Below are 24,529 nucleotides of genomic sequence, written 5' to 3' on the forward strand. Positions count from 1 at the left end.
AAAAAAAAAAAAAAAAAAGTTCATCTGGTTTAGTACAACCCTTATTTGCATATCTCCTCTCTATAACATCCCTAGTTGATATATACTATGTACATTTTTTAATGAAATCAGATTTATTTAACTGCAATTTGTGTGTTAAACGTTTAGCATGCAACACACATGACCTCTCAGAGTAAAAAGTTTAAAAAGCACTCTCAATATTGGACTTAATAGTCTTTCTGCTGTTTTTCTTTATTCTCTTTAGACTGTTGTTACCAGAAGCACCTCCCAAGAAATTCTTAACCTTGGGTTCCAAGTTTCGTTATAGTGGCAGGACACAAGCGCAAACGAGAAGAGCCAGTGCGTTGATAGATCGCCCAGCACCTTACTTTGAACGCTCCTCCAGCAAACGTTATACCATGTCTCGCAGCTTGGATGGAGGTAGGCATCACTCTCCGGCCCTTAGTTACCTAGTACCTACCCCAAAAAGAGTATGAAACTGTCATGAGCTTTCAGTAAGCATAGATATTCCTGGATGTTGTACGTTGAAAAGCATTTGTTGCTCATTGACTGAATGGCACATTTTTAAGTCTCCCCCAGAGAAATGAAAGTCCCTTTGTCAGTCTAACATCTGCAGGTTTATGTAAAGTTACATGAAAGAATGGCATCAGGGAATGAAGAAAATAGCTTTCATAAACTGACACCCCGAATTTGGAGAAAGATGCTCTCATTCTAAATATAGTAGTCACATACTCGTGATTTGATTCTCTTACCAACAAGTCTTGAAGGATTGGTAGGTTTAAGACTATTTGTTTTATAAATCTGTAAGTTAAATTTATTTCTGTTTCTAAAAAATCTTCATGAATGAAGTGCGGCATTTATCAGTTAGTTGATAATAGCTGGTAGAAAGGATGACATGCAAATAACAGAGCAAAGGGCTGTAAGTTAAATTCTCCTAGTTGTGCTAATTACTACCCCAGATGGACTGGGAGAACAGCGCTATGTAGGGGTTCTGTACTGCCAAGTCAAATTAGTCAAATGGAGAGATGATCACTCAAACAACCTTTTTAGGGGATAGCACAACAGTGAATTTTTAGTAGGGTTTTGTTTTATCGAACAGTTTCATGATTGCTCTCTGGAGTAATATGGAGGTACGCTTTCTGCTGCAAGGCATGCCTTCTGTAACAGTGCTCTGGAACTGAATCATGTCTGGGTCTCTGTCTTCTAATTTGGAGCACCTGGTGGTTTGTTTTTAATAGAAGAGCTTATCCTGTGCAAATGAAAAGAATTAGGAGTTTCTGGTATGGAGGTATGGTTTAAATAATAAGGAAAACATAAATAAAATAAACAAAAGTTACAAGTGCCTGGGACCATCTCCTTCCCTACCTTTTTTGCCACTGTTCCCCTGAGAGTTTCAGCTCTGCCTTCCCCATTTCACCAGCTGGGTGATTGATGGGGAGAGGTGCTCCCCGAATCTCCCAACTAAAAACAACGTCTTTTTCTAATGGAATACTTTGTGAACAGTTTACAGAAGAAATCAAAATGGCATTATTGGTGTTGTATTATGTATGTTACTAATGAGGTGGAAACTGTACTCATGTGGCATCGGTAAATCCAGATTGAAGTCCAGGCTCTGCTGCCCTCTGTCTCTGCGGTGGTTGACAAATGATTTCAGTTCTCCAGGTCTGTTGTAGTCATCTGTATAATAGGAATAAGGCCGCCTTTGATGGGGCCGTTGTGAAAAGCAAGATATATGTGAAAGCACTCTTGTTACATAGGCAATTATCTCAATTATCATATTGATAATTACTCTTTTTCACATTTTTTAAAAAATTTCAGTAGCTTTTGGTATACAAGCAATCGGTTTTTGGCTACATGGATGAATTGTATAGTAGTGAAGTCTGAGATTTTAGTGCACCTGTCACCTGAGTAGTGCACATTGTACCGAATATGTAGGTTTTTTATCCCTCACCCTCCGCCCACCACTGTCTGCCTTCTGAGTCTCCAGTTTCCGTTGTATTACTCTACATGGCTTTGCATACCCATAGCTTAGCTGCCACTTATACATGAGAACGTATGGTATTTGATTTTTCATTCCTCAGTTACTTCAGGTAGAATAATGACCTTCAGCTCCATCCAAGTCACTGCAAAATACATGATTTCATTCATGTTTATGACTAAGTAGTATTCTATGGTGTATATATACCACATTTTATATCGATAATTATTTCTACAGGCTTTTGTGAGCTAGCCTAGGAAGTTAATTACCATTGTGTGTTTTCTAAAGAGTTTCCAGAATACCAAACTTAGAGCCAGCCCTTTTGAATAAAATAGTTATCAGGACTGTTTCTAGCTGAATTAAGATATTGAAATATCCATGTTAACATTGAAGCTTTTCTTTTTGGTTTATCCTATTGACTCTTCTTTCTCCTTTAGGTTGTCTCTATTACCTATTTCTATGTTATTAGTATTTGAGGAACTTTTTAGAATCATGCTTTTTTTTTTCCCTGAATATCATCCACTTTGTTCAGTGATGTGCACCCCAGGGAACACATTTGTTGTGAATGTTGTTTTCCTTATGACCTTTAGTGTGATAATGACTGCTGAGAAGACAGAAGACAATTGTGAAATCAATGTACTAATGTCATGCTGTCTCTTTGTCCCTGCCCAAAAGTGATGTTAGTATGTGTTGTCTCTCACTCTTTGCAGTCCTGCCAGCTCTAGTACGTTTTCTGCTGCTGTTGAGCTGGGTGGCACAGCTGCATGTTGCAACATAAACTGCTTTTTTGCAAGGTTGCATCTTACAGAGGGTGGCCTGAATGGTCCATTAGGAAGCTTTGTCTCATATGAGCTTTTTCAGTAGTATAAAGAGATATAAAATGTCTTAGTGAAGATATTTTAGTGACATAGTTTAGCTATCAAAAGGATTTCAGAGAGGATTTCATTTCAGAATCCTTTTATTTACATTTTAAAATTCCTAACATAATAATGTAGATTATATTTTGTCTGTGATTAGTTACTGTGTGTTTGAAAAGCAACATTTGTAAGTTTTAATAAATTTTATATCTGAAACCTAAAATAATGAGTACCAAATTTTAAGATTTAACTCAATTAAGCATCTTTTCACTAAGACGTTTTAGCTGGGATGAAAGGCTATGTCTTATTCTCTGGCGTTTGCATGTTTCGTATTTGCATGAATTTCATTTAGCAACATTCATTGTGTTTTCTCAAAATATTAGAGATGAGTAAATGTATATGCATATTATGGTAGCCTGTTTAAAATGCAGTAGAAATGAAAACATTTCTGTGCTTTAGACGAATAGAATTGCCATCTGTATTTTATCATCTCCATCAAGATAGTTAATTTTTGTTATTACCAATGGAGCCTTTATATTGTAAGAGTGACAAACTTTTCAACATTAATAATAATAAGAAGAAAACCAGTTCAGTGCTTCTTGATGAAGGGCACTTCCAACGAGCCAAGTGTATTAGAGCAATTGTGTACTGCAAAGACTGCCGTTAGGTGTGGAATTGGCCACTACGAGACGGGTGCCAGTGCCAGCCAGTGACTCTGGGTGATAACAGGCCCAGCGGCAGCCTCACCTCGTGGCCCTCCACTCACATCCACACTTACGCACATCCTCACCAGAGAGCCTGAGGAGAGAGGAAATTCCAAGACATGAGCATTTCAAGAATTTTAAAGCGCTGGTATAGGAAATACAGGAAGCTCGTGCTTACAGGAAGGTCCCTGCAGCACTGATTTGTTTTTTCAAGACAAACCTGGTATTTTGTGATGGTATTCTTCTTTTTCAGTAAAGATATAATTGGTGGTGTTCATCTGTCTTCTGACCTAACTATTTTGGATTTTATTTCTTCAATTGTATTTGCTTTTAGCATCAGTGAATGAAAACCATGAAATATACATGAAGGATTCTGTGTCTGCTGCAGAGGTTGGTACTGGCCAGTACGCCACAACAAAAGGCATCTCTCAGACCAACTTGATCACCACTGTGACTCCGGAGAAGAAGGCCGAGGAGGAGCGGGACGAGGAAGAGGACAAACGGAGGAAGGGGGAAGAAGTCACGCCTGTCTCGGCCATCCGGCACGAGGGAAAGGTATAGCTCCCAGACTGCCTGCTAGAGCTTGCTCCAGTTTTTAAGAATGACTAAATGATGCTGAGGCTGTAAACCAGGAATGTGCTGAGATTTAGGGTAAATCATATGTCAGCACTGGTCACATTCATATGACAATTTTTAGATTATGATTCCTGTTTCAACGTTTTTCCTCTGAAAGATTCATTCATAGCTCTTTGAAAATTTGTCTTTTAATGACTTGTGTGCTATGTAAGACTTTCAATAGCTGTCCTGTATGTGTATCTTAAAAATACTTTTGGTGGCGGATTACACGTTTCTGTTTGGGCTCGTGTTTCAGAACTGTCACCAAAGTTGTTTTCTTTGTTTCTGGCCCCATTCTCCTACCCAAGTACAGCGTATTTTTCTAGATATGCAATTATCATATTACCATTCTTCTGACTATAAGTACATGGAGTGACCACAGCCTGTATGTTTTTACTTACGATCTGATCAGCAGAGTAGTGACTGGCCATGTTTTGAAAAGAGATGTTAAGGCAGAAGGTTGCAGTAGAAGATAAAAAGTGAGTCTGGCAGCACTTTCTTCTTTCAGTGTTTAATTCATTAAACTTTGTAACATCGTTTCACCCCAAATTAAGTATCTGTTTTAACATAATTTTTAAACACTGTTTTATTTTCTGGTGATCAGCACTACAAAGCAGCTTTTCAGAAAAATACTTTAAAAGTCAAAAAACACTTCAGGAGGTTTATACCTAATAATAATGGAAAAACAGAGTGCCTCCTGGCCTGTACAGAGCATAGAGTAAGAGGAAGTAGCAGAATGAAAATGCTCGTAATAACCCATGGGTTATCCTAAAGTTTGAGTAAATTTGATTCATGAGTGCTGTTTTGTACGTGAGCTCTGCAAATAGAGATGGAGAGTCACTACCCCGGATTCTATGGAAAGTGTTCCTTTTGGCAAGAATTTAGCAGTGACATCTTAACATAGACAAGTAATTTTTTGTAGTTATATTAAAATATTACAAATGACCCAATCCATCATCTTTTATTTTTTAGATAAGATCATTTATTTGGCAAACACAAAATTAAGCACAGAGTAGGAAATAATGGCAGGGGTATTTCAATAACTTTTGCTGTTAAAATGTGCTTTGTTCTCAATTTTGTTTTTACACTCTTCCTGTCTGTTCAGTCAAGGAAGGCTTTAAAGGGGACAGAAAAGAAGATAATCCACCCAAAAGACCAGTACGTGGTTCTTCTTCTTATTCTAACATTTTGTAAAATCGCCATGCCAACATAAGATTCCCGTGGATGTATAAGTATGAAGAAGTGACACATCAATGTAAATGATTTTTAGTTTTGCTCCCAAGATAAGGCCAGACATTTTTGCTTTATTTGATTTTAAAAGACCACGAGTTTGTTTATGTAAAACATAGCACTAAGCTGTCCTCACTTGGTGCCATTTGTGATGTGGGAAAATAAAAAGACAAAGGACACTGCCAGCCTCATAGCCTGAGTCTCTGAGAAGCCAGCACTGTGGGTAGAACATCTTCAGGAAGCCTGTAGCTGAAATCTGGTGCTCGTATAGGTGTGGGCTGGCTTGGTTTCCCCAGTGCAAAGCTGTCTTTTAGAAATGACTTTAATAATCAGCATGGAAGATAAAATAAACCTTAATTTTATCTTACTCCATCTTCAAAAAGTAACCGAGAGGGTACTTATTTTTCAACCAAAATGAAAGTGTATTACTGAAAATAGTTCTTGAAAGGCTGGTGCACTAGGTTGCCTGGGAAGGAGGCACGTTTCCCAGGCTGGGATCCCCCGATCATGGGGCCGCCTCACCTCCATGCTGGAGGACAGTTGTCTTCATGCAGAAGTTAGAGTGTAGCACCTACATTATTTTAGTTGAATGAGATTTGTGCAGGTTCCTGTTTCAAGTGCTGTCTTTAATGTCAAATGCGAGTATGTGGGAAAAGACATACTTGTCTCATAGTAGAAAGAGACCCTTCCAATGCCGAAGGACTATGATTTTATTTTATTTGTGCATTTTCTTTCCCTCATGCCTCCGATGTAACTTTATTTGTGCATTTTCTTTCTGTCGCTATATTTACCACTTCTCCCCAAGTCAGGATTGGATAACCACACAAGGCAGGCTGGGTAATTTCCATACTGTCAGGCCACTGGACAAAACACACACATACACACATGCAGTGACACAGACATCAGCAGGAGTCTCATTACCTTCAGGCTTGGACTTCCCGGCCTGCAGCAGCTCCTGTACCTGCCCAGGGGCTTGGGGCAGGTACAGGAAGGTACCTCCCTGCTTGGGGCTTGTGTGCTTTCTTTCCTCCCCTTCTTGTCCAGCAACCCCTCCACCAGAGGAAACACGCTGGTCGTGGAGACTTCCAGGACCCAGAGAGAGGGGAAGTAGGGCACGTACCCCATTAAAGTTTGCGCTCACCAGGGGAGCACTTGTGGAAAACCCTGCTGTTATCATTATATTAAGGCCTCAAACCAAAGATCTAAACATGCCCTTTATCTGCTAAGAAAAAATCAGAAGCCTGGGAAATTATATCTTTCTATTATTATGCATCATAAATAATAGAAAGTAAATACTGGCAAAGCATGTTACAAGAAAACACATTGTTGTTTCTAGTTAGCTTGTTGAAATCACTTGAGTTGAAGTTCCACTAATGTCCTAAGTAAAGGAGCTAAAATAGAATTTTCAAGGGAACTTCAGTTCTTTTTGAGGAGTGAGATATTCAGAAGTGCTAAGTGTCGAATCCCTGATTGTAACTACTTATCAGATAGGAGTGGGGCCAGAAACTTCTTGATTTAGAACATAAACTCTCTGTTTCGGATGTAATTGAATAACCAAGGAAAGGACTAATGTTAGAGATTTCTTTTTTAATCAAAATCTGGATTGGATTTCATCTTTATTTTTAATCTAGTTGAACTATAGTAACAGCTCTGCTACCTGGAAATCAGGAGAAGGTTATTGAAAGTCTTGATTTTAAGTTATCAGATTTACTTGTGTTTGTTCCCCAAAACCTGAAACTTTCTAGAGTTGTGGTCTAAAATGAAAGTTTTTGATCATGTGAGATGTGTAGACTTTGGGATTGCCCACAAATACCTTCTGTTCTGAGTTTTTAAAGAATTCTACCCGTATATGATGGTCTAATGGGAGAAATGTAGCCATTCGTGGCAACATTGGCATGCAGCTTGAATACTTTTAACATTCATGAGCAACCCTAGTGCTAAAATTTTTGTTTTACAATTTTATATTGATACCCATAAGAAAATTAACTAATTGCAGTTTTCTTTTTGTCCTTTTGCACCTCTGTTTGCTGCTTTCTGTCTCTCTCTGTCTCTTTCACATCAGTCACCTGGGCTTGGCACTGACTCATGTCCCTTGTCACCCCCATCTGCCCATTGTGCCCCCACATCTCCCACAGAGCTCCGTAGGAGGTGTAAGGAGAATGACTGCAAACTGCCAGGTTACGAACCGTCCAGAGCTGAGCACATGCTCGGAGAGCCCGCCTTGGACTCTGATGGCCCAGGGAGGCCTTACCTAGGGGATCAAGATGTGGCTTTTAGCTACAGACAGCAAACTGGCAAGGGGACCACCCTGTTCTCCTTCTCCTTGCAGCTCCCCGAGTCATTCCCCTCCCTCCTAGATGATGATGGGTACCTCTCTTTCCCCAACCTTTCTGAAACCAACCTCCTGCCCCAGAGCTTGCAGCATTACCTCCCGATCCGCTCACCGTCCCTCGTGCCCTGTTTCCTCTTCATCTTTTTCTTTCTGCTGTCTGCCTCCTTCTCAGTGCCATACGCTCTCACTCTCTCCTTCCCTCTGGCTCTGTGCCTCTGCTACCTGGAGCCCAAGGCGGCCTCCTTGAGCGCCTCCCTAGACAATGACCCGAGTGACAGTTCAGAGGAAGAGGTGTGTACCTCGGCATAGAACACGCTTCCCCTTCGTGTTCCGTGCTTGAGTCCGAAACAGTGTTAGCCGGCTGCTGCCATAGTGGTCCTACTTTCAGAGCCTCATTTATTGTCTGTGCCAATATGTTGAGGTTTCTGTGTGTTGGGGAGTCCAACCTGGGCCCCAGGGTTAGGCACAACACCATGTGGATGTAGCAGTCTGAGCCCAACCCGGAATCGTTCTGCTACCCACTGAGTTCTACGTGGGATGAAAGACTCAGCCAGAAGTCAATTTTATGTAACCCATTAGCCATGTAAAAGATCAGGGTGAAGCTAAAAGTTCTGATCAGTTATTGTTTAATAAGGTAAATCACATATAAGACCGATGATGAGTTGTTTCAACTTAAATGATAGTCAAGGAGAGGTGGAAGAGTGCATCTCCAGAGGGGATGTGTCATTGTCACATTGGGTAGCTTTCTAAAATTGCAAAGGTATCTCCTCCCTGAAGATCCTGAAATGTCCCCACCACCCTCTCATCATTACCGGACAGCCATTGTTACTCACAGAGAGGTCTGTCAGTCACATCCCGCATTGTGTTGTGTCAGAGCAGTTGAAAGCACCCACATGACATCAGCCGTTGGAAGGGCAGAAACAGGCCCAGAAGCAACGGCATGCGGTGCAGCAGTGTTCAAACACAATCAGAAAAGGACTAAATTGAAGTTTTCAAACAATGCAAAGACAGGCTGAAATTTCACCAGTGCTAGCAATGCCAATGAAGATAATATGACAGTGATTCTTTCAACTGCAGTATGAGCCTCAAAATCCCCCCTTTTTCACAGTGTGGTAAGGCTGGGCCTCTGTGGCTGCCAGCCGGACATGGACATAGTGGGGGAAAGACCCTGAACTATCAGCCTCTATCCTTGAAGGCATGCTGCTGCAGGGCAAACTCCTGTCCCCCACTCGAGCAGTCGGCAGCTGGCATGGTAGCCAGTAGTTTTTCCTGTTAATTGCTCTCCTTTCCCACCACCCCACAGCCCTGTGAACAGCCCAGCAGTTTCTCTTTCTCCAGGCTTCAAACAGAGTGCGGGGAAGAATAATAGAAGCTGCCACCAGAAGCCCTGGTTGCTCTGATGCACGCCCCTGCCCACACCTCTCCCCAGGCTCCCTGCAGCCCTCCTGTTCCCACAGAACAAGAGCTGTTGTGATAGGAGAAAAGGAAAATACTCTTAGCATTTTTTTCAAAAGTCACAAAGTCAAGGCAATGCTAAAAAAGGAAAGAAAGTCTGATTCTGTGCTCAGCTAGAAAGTCATAATTTGAGCTGCACCTGTGAGTATGTAGTATTATATGTTGAGGGTGTGCGAGTATCTCTAGTTAGTGGGATTATGACCATTTCTTTGCAGCGGAAGAAAAAAATGTGAATGGTCTCACAGGTGTTTTAAGTAAAAGTCTACACTTTTAATAGACTTTGCATAAGAAAACATTTTCAAGGTTCTTGAGTTATATATAACGATTTGCTCCAAGTGATATATAAATAACTTTTTACACATGGAAAATATTTTGAGAACTACTTGAAATCCTAGGCTTTAATATCACTATTTCTCATATTGGTAATACTATCAAATAGTGTTGGACTAGAACATATTACAGTTAAGAACACAATATTGTCTACAAAGACAATTTTATTATTTATTAGCTGATTTCTAACGTGGAGATATATTTTTCCTCTAACAGTGGAGTTAGTCATCAAGCTAACATAAGGCAAAAAAGATTGCTGTTTTATGCTTTTCTAAATTCAAAATAAATGTTTGAACTTTTGTATAGCAAACCACACAGATCTTGTGCCTAATCCAGGGTATACATCTTGTTGTAATCAGTGCATGAGAATTAATGTTAAACTTGGGCATGTCTGCATTACATTGGCAAAACAAATCACAGCAGTTACTCGTTACAAGCTAGTGAACATGTGATTGGAGCTTCCCGGTCATAACTGTCCTTGTTATCGCAAACCTCCGAAACCATGAATTAGCACTGACCACTGGAGTCTTCATCACCCTTCTCCACAGCCCTAGTCAGCCCATATGATAGCTCTCCTGCCATCAGACTCTGTAACTAGCCATCTGTTCAGTGTTGTCTCTTGAAGTGTTAAGAGCTGTGCATTCTAGTTCAGGCTGAGCTAGAGAACTCACATTGAGGTCATCCTGGATTGTTTTATTTAAATTGCCATTTGCTTACATGGCCTGATTTCATCTCTAGGCCTCAAGCACTGTGGCAGCTACACTGGGTGACTTCTTAACATACAATTCAGCCTTGTCACTTTCATTTTGCCAAGTCACTAGCAATTAATTCTTTTTAAATATTGTATCATCATTGCTTACATTTTTAACATGTTATAGTGGCTTATTTCCAGCCTTTCTCAAGAGTGAAATCCAGTATAAAAAGGCTTCATCATTTCACATTATAAAGCTGTTGACCAGTCATGATTTTTCTTTTGTACTTTCAGAATGGTCAAATAAGAAGGGGCAGGATATCAAAATATCCTATCAAGAAACATGAGATGAACCTACCTCCCCAAACCATAAAATGCTGTTACATGTGTATTTCTGAGTAATTTTTTGATAATACAAAGAAAAATAGAGATGAGTTCAAATCAAGAGGAAGAAAAATGGACTAACTGATTTATAACATTTTAAATTACATAAACATAGTATAATATGATAGTTTATGATATACTGTGCATTTGCAGTTTTATGTAGGCATCGTACATTATAGAAATAGCAGTTGATATAAAAACTGCTTTATTCAGCCTTATTCATTTATTTACTATTGATCAGGCACTATACTACGGACTGACTAGATGCTAAGTAGGAATTCAAGAAATTTTATATATGGACTATGCTATTTGTATATGGCTAAGAAAAATAGGAATAACTATGTAATATAATTATTATAGGCATTTTTTTTTAGCTCTGAGTGTGTCAGGCATTATATACAGTGTTTAGTATCCATTATCCAATACAGTTAGGGCTGTTATTTTCCCCATTTTATGGAAAGGAAACTGGGACTAAAATATAAAAAGTACCCAATGTGCCACAGGTTTGAACAGAAAGGATTTGAGCTCATGTTCATCTGACATTAAACCTTTCCCTCTTAACGACCACTGCCCCCTGATGCTAAAATGCTTGCAAGTTACTGAAGTAAATTTTAAAACCGTAAGGGAAATAAGCTAGACTGGAGGAGAAACACTTTCAAGAGTTTTATAAGTGTTTGACACAACTAATTAGAACACTAAATGCAAGTCATTCCAGCTGGGCGTGCAGTGGCTTACCCCTGTAATCCCAGCACTTTGGGAGGCCGAGGCAGGCGGATCACTTGAGGTCAGGAGTTTGAGACCAGCCTGGCCAACATGGCGAAACACTGCCTCTACTACAAGTACAAAAATTAGCCAGGCATAGTGGCATGCACCTATAGTCACAGCTACTAGGGAGGCTGAGGCACGAGAATTGCTTGAACCCAGGAGGCAGAGGTTGCAGTGAGCCAGGATTGCACTACTGCACTCCAGCTTGGGTGACAGAGTGAGACCCTGTCTAAAAAAATAAAACACTAAGTGCAAGTCATTCTTATTTATTCTTGAAAGCCTAAGATCTTTGAGTTATTCTGTACACCTAAACAAATAACTGGTCTCTCTTACTAATTCAAACTGGCCTTTCCCAGGGCTGTCACTCAGTACAGCCATACTAATCCCATAGCAACAATCACCCTTACAAGAAACTTAACAGCCACCTCCTGCCCCCAACTGTTAACCAAGCTGGTCAGGTCACGAAAATGTGTCAACATGCTTTCCTTACCAACCTCTGGAAAATTATTTTCCACTTAGACTTGGTAGCAAAGGTGCCAGAATGGTGTCCCAAGGTACGTGTGCTGAGCATGTGTTCAGCCTCCCTTTCTTTTAGGAGTATGCAACATGAGACATGCAGCTAGTGCCAAGAAATCAGCCTAGCCAGAGTTTAGTTTTGTCAGTGGAAACAACACTGTCCCAGTTGTCTCTTCTTGACATTTCTTGTTCTTTGTAGTGGGAGGTTATTTTAAGAACCAGATTCAGCCTCATAGACTCCCCTCCCATTTTGATTTTTGTTTTCAAAATATTAATCACAAATATTTGATGAAGGAAACTTTATTAATGATTAGTTGGTATCTGTGGAGGGAAAGTCAGTTAATACTAGGACATTTAGATGTCCATGGCTCTACTCTACTCAAGAGAAAACAGCTTGTAAGTCATAAACCCCTGTGAAACAGATTAAAAACCAGTCCTGAAATTACTGTTCTCATTCTCCTCAAAACCTAGGCTCTGGCAAATGCTGTGCTTTGTTTTATTTGTTTCCAAGTAGATGTTTCTCTCTTTCTCTCTCTCTGTTGTTTCAACAATTCTTCTTATGATTTGCTTCATTTGAATGGTATTTTTGGAGCAAGATGTTTAAATACATACTTCAATATACTTCTTTATATTGGAGGGTGGGGCAAAATAACATACAGTCTTAAAAAATATCGAGTTAGCAACGCTACTTGAAAATTGAGTTATTTTTTTCCCATAAAAAATATATACCTGTAAGTCACTGGCATTGTGCCTTTTATAATTGACAGGTAATGCGGACAGCCTGATGGCCTTAGATGGATATAAATTGTCATAATGGTATAAATGAGGGGCTGAAAGTCCAGTGACTGTTACAGTAGCTTTTTCTGTAAATTGACATTTTCATTTACCTTTCAGATACGAAATATTACTGGAATAAAATATATATGAACATCAATTTTATTTGCATTAAACATTTTAAGGAGATCTTACTTGAGGTTTTTAGTTAAAAGTTGGAGGAGGGGTGTGGGGATGACAAATTGGTTTCCCTGAGACATAGAACCGGACAGGTCAGTGTGGCTCCCCAGCTCGTGCAGCTGAGTGCGCCTCAGGTCTTCCTATGAGTTGGCTCTGTTGATGACACCTAGCTCTGGCCCTTCTGTTGCTTTGCTTGAACTTGTGTTCTTGTGGGAAGGTAGTGTGACACAGAGAAATCACAGAGAAAGAAAATGATCTGTCCGACCTGTGCCAGACCATGTTTGACCAGATGGTTTACTTTCTGTCCCTGCCTTCCTCCTGGAACCTGATCACTTCTGTGGTCAACAGACCGACAGTGAGCGCACGGACACTGCAGCCGACGGGGAGACCACCGCCACTGAGGTTGGTATCGTGGCTGAGAGTGGCTGGTAGTGGCGTACCGAAATCGCCTTGTGGTGTGGCTCTGCATTTAAGAACTCCACATATGAGCTGTTGTAATGGAAATCAGTTCTAACTTTAACAGTAGGAGTTAAATATGCATTTTGTCATCTAGACCAGTGGTTCTTAAACTCTGGCCTACATCACAATTACCTGGAGGATTCCAGCCTCATGTTTCTCATTCAGAAGGGCTGGGGGTGGACTTGAGAATTTATATTTCTAACAAGTTCCCAGGCGATATTGACTCTGCATATCTTAGGATGTATTTTGAGAACTACTTGCCTAGACTGATAATACATTTTTTTTTTTAAGAAAAAGTTCTATCTCAAATGAGAGGCTATAGATGTATGATAGAATGAATGGGAAGAAGGTCACAATTAACTAGTATTTTGGCTTGATGCAGATATATTTTTAATTCCCCAATGGTGAAATAATTCTTGATAAAATAAGACTTACCTTACTCATTTTTGTAGCCTTTGACCATAGCCTGGGTCACTCATAAGAAATGAATTTTCAAATTATTGTTAGTACTTTATTTTTGAAAAACGTAATCACATTAAACAGTGATAGAAGATATACTGTCATTTCTCATTTTTTCTTTAGGGTACATTAAAATGTGTGTGTGTCTGTGTGTGTGTGGTTTATATTGTTTTTCAAATCTTCTCTACCGTTAAGTAGTTAAAATATCTTTAAAAATAATGTCTGGGTACTAATGGAAGTGAAGATGTTTATCGATGTTAATTTGGCTACTTTTACTAGCAGAATTTAGTTTTACTTTGTAATAATGTTTATTTTAGGTTGCTTTTATGTTATTTTTTGCATCATCCTATTATAATAATGTTTTCTAGTTGAATATTTAGAAAAAAACTAAAAATGTTGTAAGTGGTATCTGTATATCACTTAATTGAAACTATCTTCAGAAAAAATCTTTCATGATGGCATTTTATTAGGTTTCTTTCTTTAAAAATGCCAGAGTTCAATGCAAAACTTGAAAATCATAATTTAACGTTAAAGATGATATTGTTAAAACTATTATGCAGATTCTTTTAAGCAATCGTATATAAATCTACTACAAGTTGGTAATTTTCTTTGCCAACTATCACAAAGCTACACCTTGATTTTGTAAGAGTTAGTTACATGTAGCCACAGGGTAGTATATCCAGTAAATTTCATTGGAATCTTAAAGTGCGCTAAAAGGAAAAATATGTTAATAATAATACCTTAAACTTCTACAGTAGTTTTAAAATTTGTTATATAACATTTAAAGCATGCAAGGGAATACCTGTAACATAGGTAGATTATGAAGTTTGAAAATAAAATGAAGAGCTGTGAACCCCCATGCACTGAAGAATGGGCGTGTCTCCAGCACATTAGCACTGTGTTTCAATTTCCTGTTGGCCCCGCGATACTGATGAAACTCTTCCCCTTCTATAGGTGGCCAACACAACAGTGGTCAGTGTAGAATATGAAGAGTAAGCAGTCTTGTCCCCGTTGGCAAATAAGAAGAGGGAGACCTAGGTAGACTAAATGATTTTCTTAAGGCTCCTGACTTGGTGTGATCCTTTTCTCACCTCGAATTTCATTCTGGGTCTCCTCTCCTAGCATAAGGGCATAATACCCAATCCTGAGTCCAAGAGCCATAGTGAGAGACACAGCTTTAACGCTGCATGCAGATGTGGCTTGGCCTGCTTACTAATTACTGATACTCAGACAGCAGTCCAGGGATTAGACTGCTCCTTGAAATTGGAAAAACCAGGAGAATGAGGTGGCTTTGTATTTTTTCAAATCTCAAAAATTGTCCCATCTAAAACCTGTAAAAGAAATCATGCTGTTGTTGATAGTAGTTGATTTCTCTTTTTTTAAAAAAAACTTTCTTACTTGCCCCGTATTTGTCTTCTCCCCTCCCAAGTTTGTTCTTAACTATATACATTCAAGAAAATTGGCCAGGCGTGGTGGCTCACGCCTGTAATCCCAGAACTTTGGGATCACTTGAGGTTAGGAGTTCCAGACTAGCCTGGTGAACATGGTGAAACCCCATCTCTACTAAACATACAAAAAATTAGCCAGGTGTGGTGGCAGGCGCCTGTAATCCCAGCTACCCGGGAGGCTGAGGCAGGAGAATTGCTTGAACCCAGGAGGTGGGGGTTGCAGCAAGCCGAGATCGTGCCATTGCACTCCAGCCTGGGCAACAAAGCGAGACTCTGTCAAAAAACAAAAGACAAAAAAAAAAGAAAATCAAGGTCTCAAGAAACTTTAAATTGTGGGAACGTCCATGCAAAATTCTTCATATTCTTTGAGCATGGGTTCTCTGGTCTACCAATTGGAAATCATAATCACTAACCTCATAGGGTGGGATTCATACACTACACTTGAGCCCTCATTATTGTGTCATCATAGCTATTCTTACAAATTCTAATTTTAATCTGGCTCCCCTCGCTTCCTGAACTATTTCTAATGTTCATCAAGAAAAACCTGCTACACCCTTGCGGTCACCCTCTCAACCACGTGTGTCTGCTGGTCAAAATGCCAAAGACCCACCCGGCAAAAACTCTTTCACTCCTATGTTCCTATATTCTTATTAAGCTTCCTAATTGTGTGTGAGAATGTTGTGGTTTGTGTATAAGAAAGAAGTGGCATCCATATGCAAGAGCATACGAGTGCCCACATTTAGCAAGTCTATGTAGACCATAGTTCTTCAATCTTAGAGTAAATTGCATGTAAGACTTTATTTCCCACTCTTTCTTGATGCTGGCAGTCGGACCAGGAGGAAGATGCAGAGCTCAAGGCACAGGTAGAACATTAAAAACAAAACAACAACAATAAAAAAAAAAAAAAAAAAACCAGTGTGTGATAAGTCATTGTTTGTCTACAGCATTCAGATCTTTCAGCATGCTCTGTAGCTGGTTACCATGTTGTTGGTGCAGTGTGTAGGTTGGCATTTGTTCCCTTGACGACTGTGTCCCTTACTTTTCCCTTTCTTCTCCACTTTTTTCAGAATAGTCTGATTAAACGAATAAAGGGTGAAAATGTGTATGTCAAACATAGTAATCTTATGTTAGAGGTTGGTATTGGTATATACCAGTGCATGTTTGTGTGTGTTGTTTTTCTTTTAGTGTAATATCTCTGGGCTTGTACTGTGATGCATGAACTGTGTGCTCATCTGTTAATAAGTGGGGATGACTTCTCAGCTTCTGATTCCTTATTCTCTCCTAGATATAGATCCCTTTTCCTGTGTGTATATTTATTTTAATTCTCTCAGGATACATGTGAATGGTACTCTTTATAGTTTACCTTCTAAAATTCTTTTGGTATTCATGTTTGTGTGAACTAGATCTTTTTTTTTTTTTCTGTTTCCTTTCCATGGGAAAATCACATTTTCACCAGAGTGTTTGTGGTAGTGCCATGAGCCTTGATCAAAATTTTGTTTTATTTTGACTACTAATAAGATTGACATTACTTTAAAAGCAAACAAAAGAGCTGAAAGGAACGCACATGTGAAAGGTTGACTGTTGGATACTTTGTGTTCTGAATATAGGAGCTAGAAAAAACTCAAGATGACCTGATGAAACATCAAACCAACATTAGCGAGCTAAAAAGAACCTTCCTGGAAACCTCAACAGACACTGCCGTAACGAATGAATGGGAGAAGAGGCTTTCCACCTCCCCCGTGCGACTGGCCGCCAGGCAGGAGGATGCCCCCATGATCGAACCGCTTGTCCCTGAAGAGGTCAGTAGTCAGGCTTGTGGTCAGATTCACATTCTGTTTACCTGCCTTCCTTCTCTACAGGGTGTGGAATTGCATTTGACAAGCTTCTGGGTAGAAAATCTCTTTTCCTACCTATGTTTAACCTGAGCTGAGATGCTCAGTGCTCCAAAAGAAAACTGCAAAGTAAAATGATTAAAGTGGCTGAGGAGTGAGTAATAGCATCAGATGGTTCTTAGGGCAGGAAGCCACAGAGAGACTATCGGGAAAAATCAGCTGATTCTGACCATAAACCTAGATTTTATAACTGAGAGAAATCAGGGTATTCTCTTCATGATTGACACTTTTTCCGCATATGCTTTCTACTTTTGTATTGACAAACACTCTGAATACTTATTCTCATCAGTTCTAAGATGAGGCCCATTGAGATTGTTTGACTGAGTGGTACCCTGAAGTTGACAGCATTTCAGGACAATTTTACTCTGAGATACTATACCAGGCTTTTATTGATATAATAAGAGTTTTGTTTGATTTTTATTTATAATTATTTTAATTGATTTATATTAAGTTTTTTGTTTTTTGTTTTCGAGATGGTGTCTTGCTCTGTCACCCAGGCGGGAGTGCAGTGGGGTGATCTTGTCTCGCTGTAGCCTCCACCTCCCAGGTTCACGTGATTCTCCTGCCTTGGCCTCCCAAGTAGCTGGGACTACAGCTGCCCTTCACCACACCCGGCTAATTTTTGTATTTTTAATAGAGACGGGGTTTCGCCATGTTGGCCAGGCTGGCACCAAACTCCAGGCCTTAAGTGATCCACCCACCTTGGCCTCCCAAAGTGCTGGGATTACAGGCATGAGCCATCGCACCTGGCCAAATTTATAATCAGTTTCTAGTAGATGTTTTATGGGGAAAGTAGTGGCCAGAATTTTTTTTTTAAGTAAGGTTATTTCACACACTTTGGCTGTACTTTTAAAGAGTTTTTTTTTTTGAGACAGAGTTTTTTTGTGTGTTTGTTTGTTTGTTTGTTCTTGAGATGGAGTTTCACTCTGTCGCCCATGCTGAAGTGCAGTGGCGTGACCTCCGCCCCCTGGTTTTAAGTGATTCTCCTGCCTCAGCCTCCGGGGTAGCTGGGACTACAGGCATGCACCACCATGCCTGGCTAATTTTTTTGTATTTTTAATAGAGGTGGGATTTCAACATGTTGGTCAGGCTGATCTCAAACTCCTGACCTCAAATGATCTGCCACCTCAGCCTCCCAAGGAAGCTCTTTTTAAATGTACAACCAAAGACTCTGAGGATTCAGCTGGTATTACTTCAGGGCTCCCATTGTGTGGGAACCAAAAATTACTGTAGTGCTAATTTGACTGTCTACTCTTAGACACCATGTTGCTTTATCTCTGTTTCAAAAAAAGTAGTTTTTGAAAACTGCATCTTTTTTAGCACTGTATTGGTTAACCTCCTTTTCTGTAAGACCACTTTATCGGGAAATATTTGTTCAGGAAACGGACACAGAGTAGAACATTAAAACTTAGGCTTTGGTGAGAGAAAAATTCTTTAAACAGTGTTCTATATGCAGTGCTTAAGTCCTTGCAGTAAAAATAAGAATTCAATTACACTTATTGTTGATCATGTTCTAAACCTTTTAAAGCTGTTTATCAAAAGTAATCAAGAACTCACTCTCACTATGTTCATGACAATCCCAAACCTAGCTAATAAAAATAGGTCTATATCCATTTGAATTACTTAAAAGGGACCCTTTTATGCAGAATAAATGAAAAGTACAATTACCAACATATTATTGTACCATTAAACTTCAGTTCCATTCAAACTGCTGCGTTTCAAGAGACAAATTTCACATTCAGATTGATTTAAATAATAGTCCTTACAATATTAAGTTATGCTCTCATAAATTTTATTATAATTGGTTAAGTTTGGCTTACCCTATTTCTACTATCTTTTGGAAATAATTTCCTGGCTCTAAAGATATCAGATACTGGATAAAATTACAAAAACACAAACTAGCCACCCCAAACAAAACAAAACAAAGCAAAGCTAAAAGCTAAGTAATGGCCACTTTGAATGAAAGTTTAGAGAACAACTTAGAGAATTTAAAGGGTGATGCTAATAAACAAGGGAACTTCATAAGTCTAGGCCGTTAGACTAGTAAGATAATTTTGTTACATCTGTAAAACCCTAAACGTGAGAGAATTAACATTTGATAAGCCCAAGGATGTTAATAATTTAAGGAGTGTTTTGAATATATTGAACTTTCCCTGCATATTAATGCTTTTCTGTGTTAGTGCAGAAAACTGGAGAAGGCCAAGAAAGGATTTTTTCAACATCATTAAGGAAAAAAAACATGCCCTCTGCAGAATGGCAAAGTAGTTTGGTTATTTAAACTGGAGAAGAGCAAAGGCTGGTGTCCTCACTGCCTTCAGTGTCCGCAGGGTTGTTTTGCAGTCCCTCCGTGCTCTGTCACACTGTGAATGGAGACATAGCAGAAAAAGCTTGACTAGATATAAAGAACTCGTTAGAAGCAGGGCTGATTAACCGTGCTTATCAAAGGAGCCCTGAAAAGTATCTCAAAGGAGCTTCAAGTCCCAGGGGAAAGGGGATCTGTTTAGGTGTCAGGGTGCTGTGCTCCCTATGACAGCAGGGCCAGGCAGAGTGACCTGTCCTCTCTTCTACTCTTCTCCAGGACCTCATAGTCATCGATGATACCGAGTTTATACTCCAATCGAAGGCCCTGTAGATAGCCTTCAGAACAAACCAGAAAGTTCTTTTGCTCTAAATTATTGCCAATTTCTATATTAAAACCATAGTTTCTGTTATTTTTGTGTGTGAAAAGCACAAAAGATAATTTTATCCTTTTTAAAATCCTTTGTGTGTTATGCACGTAGAAAACGTACTGGCTTATAAATATATAACCAAAAGATTTTTATTTTGGAGGGGATATTTTTTAAGGTAAGTTACTAATTTGATATTGCTCTATTTTGTAATAAAGCCCACTTCAATTAAACAGTGATCAGCCAGTTTAGAAAGAAATCCAGTTACTTCTAAATGGAAATATTTAACTTAATTTTTAAAATTGACATCTCTAATAAAGTAGTGGTTATTTTGTGTCAGAATCAGAAAGAAACTTAGATTTGGTGACTCCAAACTTACGACGTCCCAAAGCTTAGTTTGTTGTGTTTTGTTTTGTTTTCGTTTTTTCTTTTGTCTCAGTGACAAAATGGTATTTTGAAGAAAAAAACCTAAAGATCTTTTGAGTTTTAATGTGACCATCTTTTTTCTTTTTTTCGTTGTATCTATAGTAGTTGAATTGTTATAATAATTATTTCTATAAAATGCTACCAATGTATGAACAATTCAAAGAAAATTTTGGTTAGAATTATATACAGCAAGCTAATAATGATGATTATGTTCTGAGAATTGTGTTTGTTTCCGATATAAAATGGAAATTTGATTGCCGATTGTTTCAAGTTTCAGATATTTGAGTTAATAGCAGACAAGTAGCAAAGATGCCCCAAAGCAGCAAATAATATCTAATTCTCACTTGCTTTAGAAAATAGGCAAATAAACTCACACACAGGTCCCACCAAACATAGGAAGGGTAGGCATGTGGTATGTGCAGCGTGCCCAGGTACAGCCTCTGTCCACAAACCCTTCCCATGACAGGCTTTCAGGATGCATCTAAGCCTTGTCCATGTTAGAGTTATATTCCTTAGTGGTTGCTTGAATACCAAAAGTTTCCAAACCACAATAAAAAAGCAGTACCTACTGGTATGTATGCTGCGCCAATATTGTCCTCTCTTTTATGTGAGTGCTCGTTTTACAGGTGTGTTCACTGTACAGTAATTCCTTAAGCAAGACGATTACTATAGTCAGTTCCCATGATTTGCAAATTCTGTATTTGCAAATGTGCCCATTCCCTAAAATTTGTAGAAACCTTTAATCACCCAACAGGAAATGACACTGTTATGAATTTTGTGTGCCAGTATAGGGCCTTGTTTTCCAATTATGATATTAAGATTAATAACTTACAATGTTTAAGTAACTAAATGAAATGGTTGAGCCATATATCTGACTATATCCTAACCCCTAATAAAAGTGAATTTTTAGATCACCTTTTCTTTATCAGTACTTCTTTACTTCTCTATTAACTAAACTAACTATATTGGGAGGTTGACCATATATAGAATTACATTTTAAAATCTACTCCCTATGTTACCTGTTTATGTTACTGGACATACACAGTTTGGAATGTAGACACTGTTAATATTTTCAGTTGTAAGACATAGGCATTTTTTAAATTAGTTGGTTTCAGACACCAGGATATGCTGAAAACCACTGTTTTGCTGGGGGTTTTGTGAAGCTTTTATCTTAGTAATAATATTTAGCTCAGTGATTATAATTAGAGACCTAGCACTGTTATTCTGAAAACTACCTATAATTTTGACCTTTCCTTGCTGTTTCTCATTTCTGTTTGCAAAAGAGGCTATGATTAAAAGCAAAAAAAAAAAAAAAAAAAGAGAGAAAGAAAAGAAAAGAAAGAAAACAAAAAAGGAAAAGAAACAAAGTCCACATTTAATGATTCCACATGGCACATTTTATCTTTTCCAATACCGTCCTCCAAAATGCAGCGGGACAGAGACTTTTTTGTTTTTCCTTTTGTTTTTGTTTTCCTCCTCTGAAAATGACTTATTTGTTTCTCATTAGAAAGAGTCATTTGAGAATGATACTATCAAAATCTGTCAGTAGGTCCTGCAGAATATTCCGATGTTCCCCTACAATCTCTTGCAAACAAATGATTAAATGTAGTACTGGTAGATTTTTAGACAAAAAGAAATTTTAAATAGCTCTCATAAAATTACATTGTTTGTAATGATAAGATGTATTTTAAAAGTTTCATTCGTCTAGAAACTTTGAACTTTCCATTGTTATTTTAAAGTTANGTCCACATTTAATGATTCCACATGGCACATTTTATCTTTTCCAATACCGTCCTCCAAAATGCAGCGGGACAGAGACTTTTTTGTTTTTCCTTTTGTTTTTGTTTTCCTCCTCTGAAAATGACTTATTTGTTTCTCATTAGAAAGAGTCATTTGAGAATGATACTATCAAAATCTGTCAGTAGGTCCTGCAGAATATTCCGATGTTCCCCTACAATCTCTTGCAAACAAATGATTAAATGTAGTACTGGTAGATTTTAGACAAAAGAAATTTTAAATAGCTCTCATAAAATTACATTGTTTGTAATGATAAGATGTATTTTAAAAGTTTCATTCGTCTAGAAACTTTGAACTTTCCATTGTTATTTTAAAGTTAATCTTCCAAAATATCCTTTCTGTCCTTGCTCTGTGAAGTTGAACACTTGGTTCAACTTAGGCGTGGTAGCTAATGTATTGCCACCTGAATTGTGCCTATTTAATACTAGAGAAAAAAAACAAAAGTAGTTAAAAGCAAAACCTAATTCCTAATATGAAATACTTAATATTTCTTAATTTTTTGTGTTAAAGTATGAATTGATATACTTAATTTTCCAGCAAGATATTTTGAAATTGACAAAAAAATTATTAACCATGTTATAAAAGTTCAAATAAAGCCATTGAGTATTTTGTGTTTACTTGTGGGTCAATAAATCAATCCATCTAAGTATAACTGGGTTTATTTAAATTAGCGGCTAATGCAGTGACATTGTATACATTTCACTACTCTGTAACAGGCAGCACCTAAATAGGGAATACAGTAAGATGCTTGTCAGAAATAGAAGTCAGGCTTAATTCCTAACTTAAATTTTTTACAAATTTCTTAATGCTTTATTTTAATACCCACTTTTAATACCAACATAAACATGGTTTAAATGCCAAGAATAAATGCCTTTATATTGTTCTCGTATGTTCTGTGTTTGTAGAAATGAAGAACATTTGAGTTATATAAACCCCGAAGTTAACCCCAAAGTTTTGGAAAATCTGAACTCTTTGGAAAAAACTAAATTTTGAGGTAGTTTCAGATCATTTTTCAAATGCATAAACAATAATTTACTCCTTCAGGAAGAAAATGAATGAATATTATGAGATGATATGAGATGATAAATAGATAGAATACAATGAAAGAACTCCCTTCCTAACTTGCCTTTTTGGAAACTGTCTACTTCCTCTTCTCCAACCCAACCCCCTTTATTCAAACAGACCAAAGAAGAAACAGAGATTTCTGAAAAGTTATATTTTGCAGCAAGGAAGCGCTCCATTCCTTGAGTCTCAGGTAAAACCAAACATAAAGGATTTTCCACAAGAAATTGGTCTTCAGACTTCAGTGTCATTAAAATGTTTTAGTTTTTATTTTCCCTTTTAAATTTATCTTGTTTAAAACCAAGGTAGGTACATAATTTGGAGTTAGATTCTGGGGAAGGGAAAATTGAATTTTCTTAATATTTTAGTTAGCAGTTATGCAGCATTTCTTTTATGGCTTCTAATCCAAGCTGATTTTTCTCTGTATGTTGTCATCGACTGACTTTTGAATAATAATCTTGCTGAAATGTTGTTTTCTTGCCTGTTTTTACCTGTAGAGTGGTGCTAATTTAGATGATGTTGATTGATTGTGAAAGTTCTGAATTCTTATTGGTTTCCCCACTAGCCAAGTGTGATAAAGAGAATGCAGGAAGGAGACTCTGCTGACTCTGTGGTTACTTCTCGTCAAATAATTTTCCAGAAAACTGTCCCATCAACCGTAGAGGTTATTCTTTCAATTCATTTCATTTAATCTAGCAATAACATGTAGATCAACCTGTAGTGATTTTTTTAAAGGCACACGTATTTCTAGATTTAAGTTTTCAGGCTGTAATAAACACAAAAGTTTCTAGAAAGCATCCTAGTTTAAAACGTAAACCAAGGCACTCACCTGCTCCTGGTTTGATATCTCTTCCCTCTGTAATCTGTGAAGCTATTAACCTACCTGGTCACATTGTGTTCTGCCTCCCTGAGTACAAAAGTTTCTTAGCTTTCATTTCTTTTGCCTTACTGGAACTAACACTAAAGAAAGTGAGAGAGAAACTCCTGAGACAATGAACTTCACTTGTAAATAAGATTAGAGCGGGCACAATGGCATGTGCCTGTAGTCCCAGCTCCTGGGGAGGCTGAGATGGGAGGATCACTTGAGCCCAAGGGTTCAAGGCTGACCTGGGCAAAATAGGGAGACCCCATCTCTTAAAAAAAAAGTAAGACTTGAACAATGTACAGATCACTACAAGAGACTCTAATAGTGTCCCTTTTGTGGGAAGTATTTCATTACAATGCCTTGAACACAGTCACAATCAATATTTATTGAATAATAAGTGCTATCATGGATTCAATTCCCTATATAAGGAAATACAATTTACGAATATGGAAAATACTTACATAAATTTGTAGAATGTCGGGAAGTTCTTTGTAAGAACAATAGTATATGAAGTATAGATTATATTTAACGAGGAAAACTTTTTATCCCCACACACATAAAGCTAAGTAACTTGTAGAATAACATCAATAATGTTATTTAATCTTGAAATATAAAATGATCCAAAATTTATCATAAGAGCAAAT

General features: G+C 38.1%; 1 protein-coding gene across 9 annotated transcripts in view; it reads left to right on the forward strand.

The window, feature by feature from the left end:
• Positions 1-24,529, forward strand: part of EPB41L3 (erythrocyte membrane protein band 4.1 like 3) — a 153,687-nt gene that overhangs the window by 122,522 nt on the left and 6,636 nt on the right. For 2 of the 9 annotated variants that reach the window (XM_017867911.1, XM_017867913.1), the window contains exons 11-17: positions 245-420; positions 3,874-4,094; positions 7,447-8,007; positions 13,160-13,213; positions 16,005-16,040; positions 16,245-16,310; positions 16,785-16,976. In XM_017867911.1, coding sequence (XP_017723400.1) covers positions 245-420; positions 3,874-4,094; positions 7,447-8,007; positions 13,160-13,213; positions 16,005-16,040; positions 16,245-16,310; positions 16,785-16,976 — 1,306 coding nt within the window. The remainder of the gene's footprint in view (positions 1-244; positions 421-3,873; positions 4,095-7,446; positions 8,008-13,159; positions 13,214-16,004; positions 16,041-16,244; positions 16,311-16,784; positions 16,977-24,529) is intronic. The other 7 variants (XM_017867916.1, XM_017867920.1, XM_017867917.1 and 4 more) reach the window with 5 other exon arrangements.

This window comes from Rhinopithecus bieti, unplaced genomic scaffold (assembly GCF_001698545.2).
Source record: "Rhinopithecus bieti isolate Rb0 unplaced genomic scaffold, ASM169854v2 scaffold_3856, whole genome shotgun sequence".
NCBI classification, from domain to species: Eukaryota; Metazoa; Chordata; class Mammalia; order Primates; family Cercopithecidae; genus Rhinopithecus; species Rhinopithecus bieti.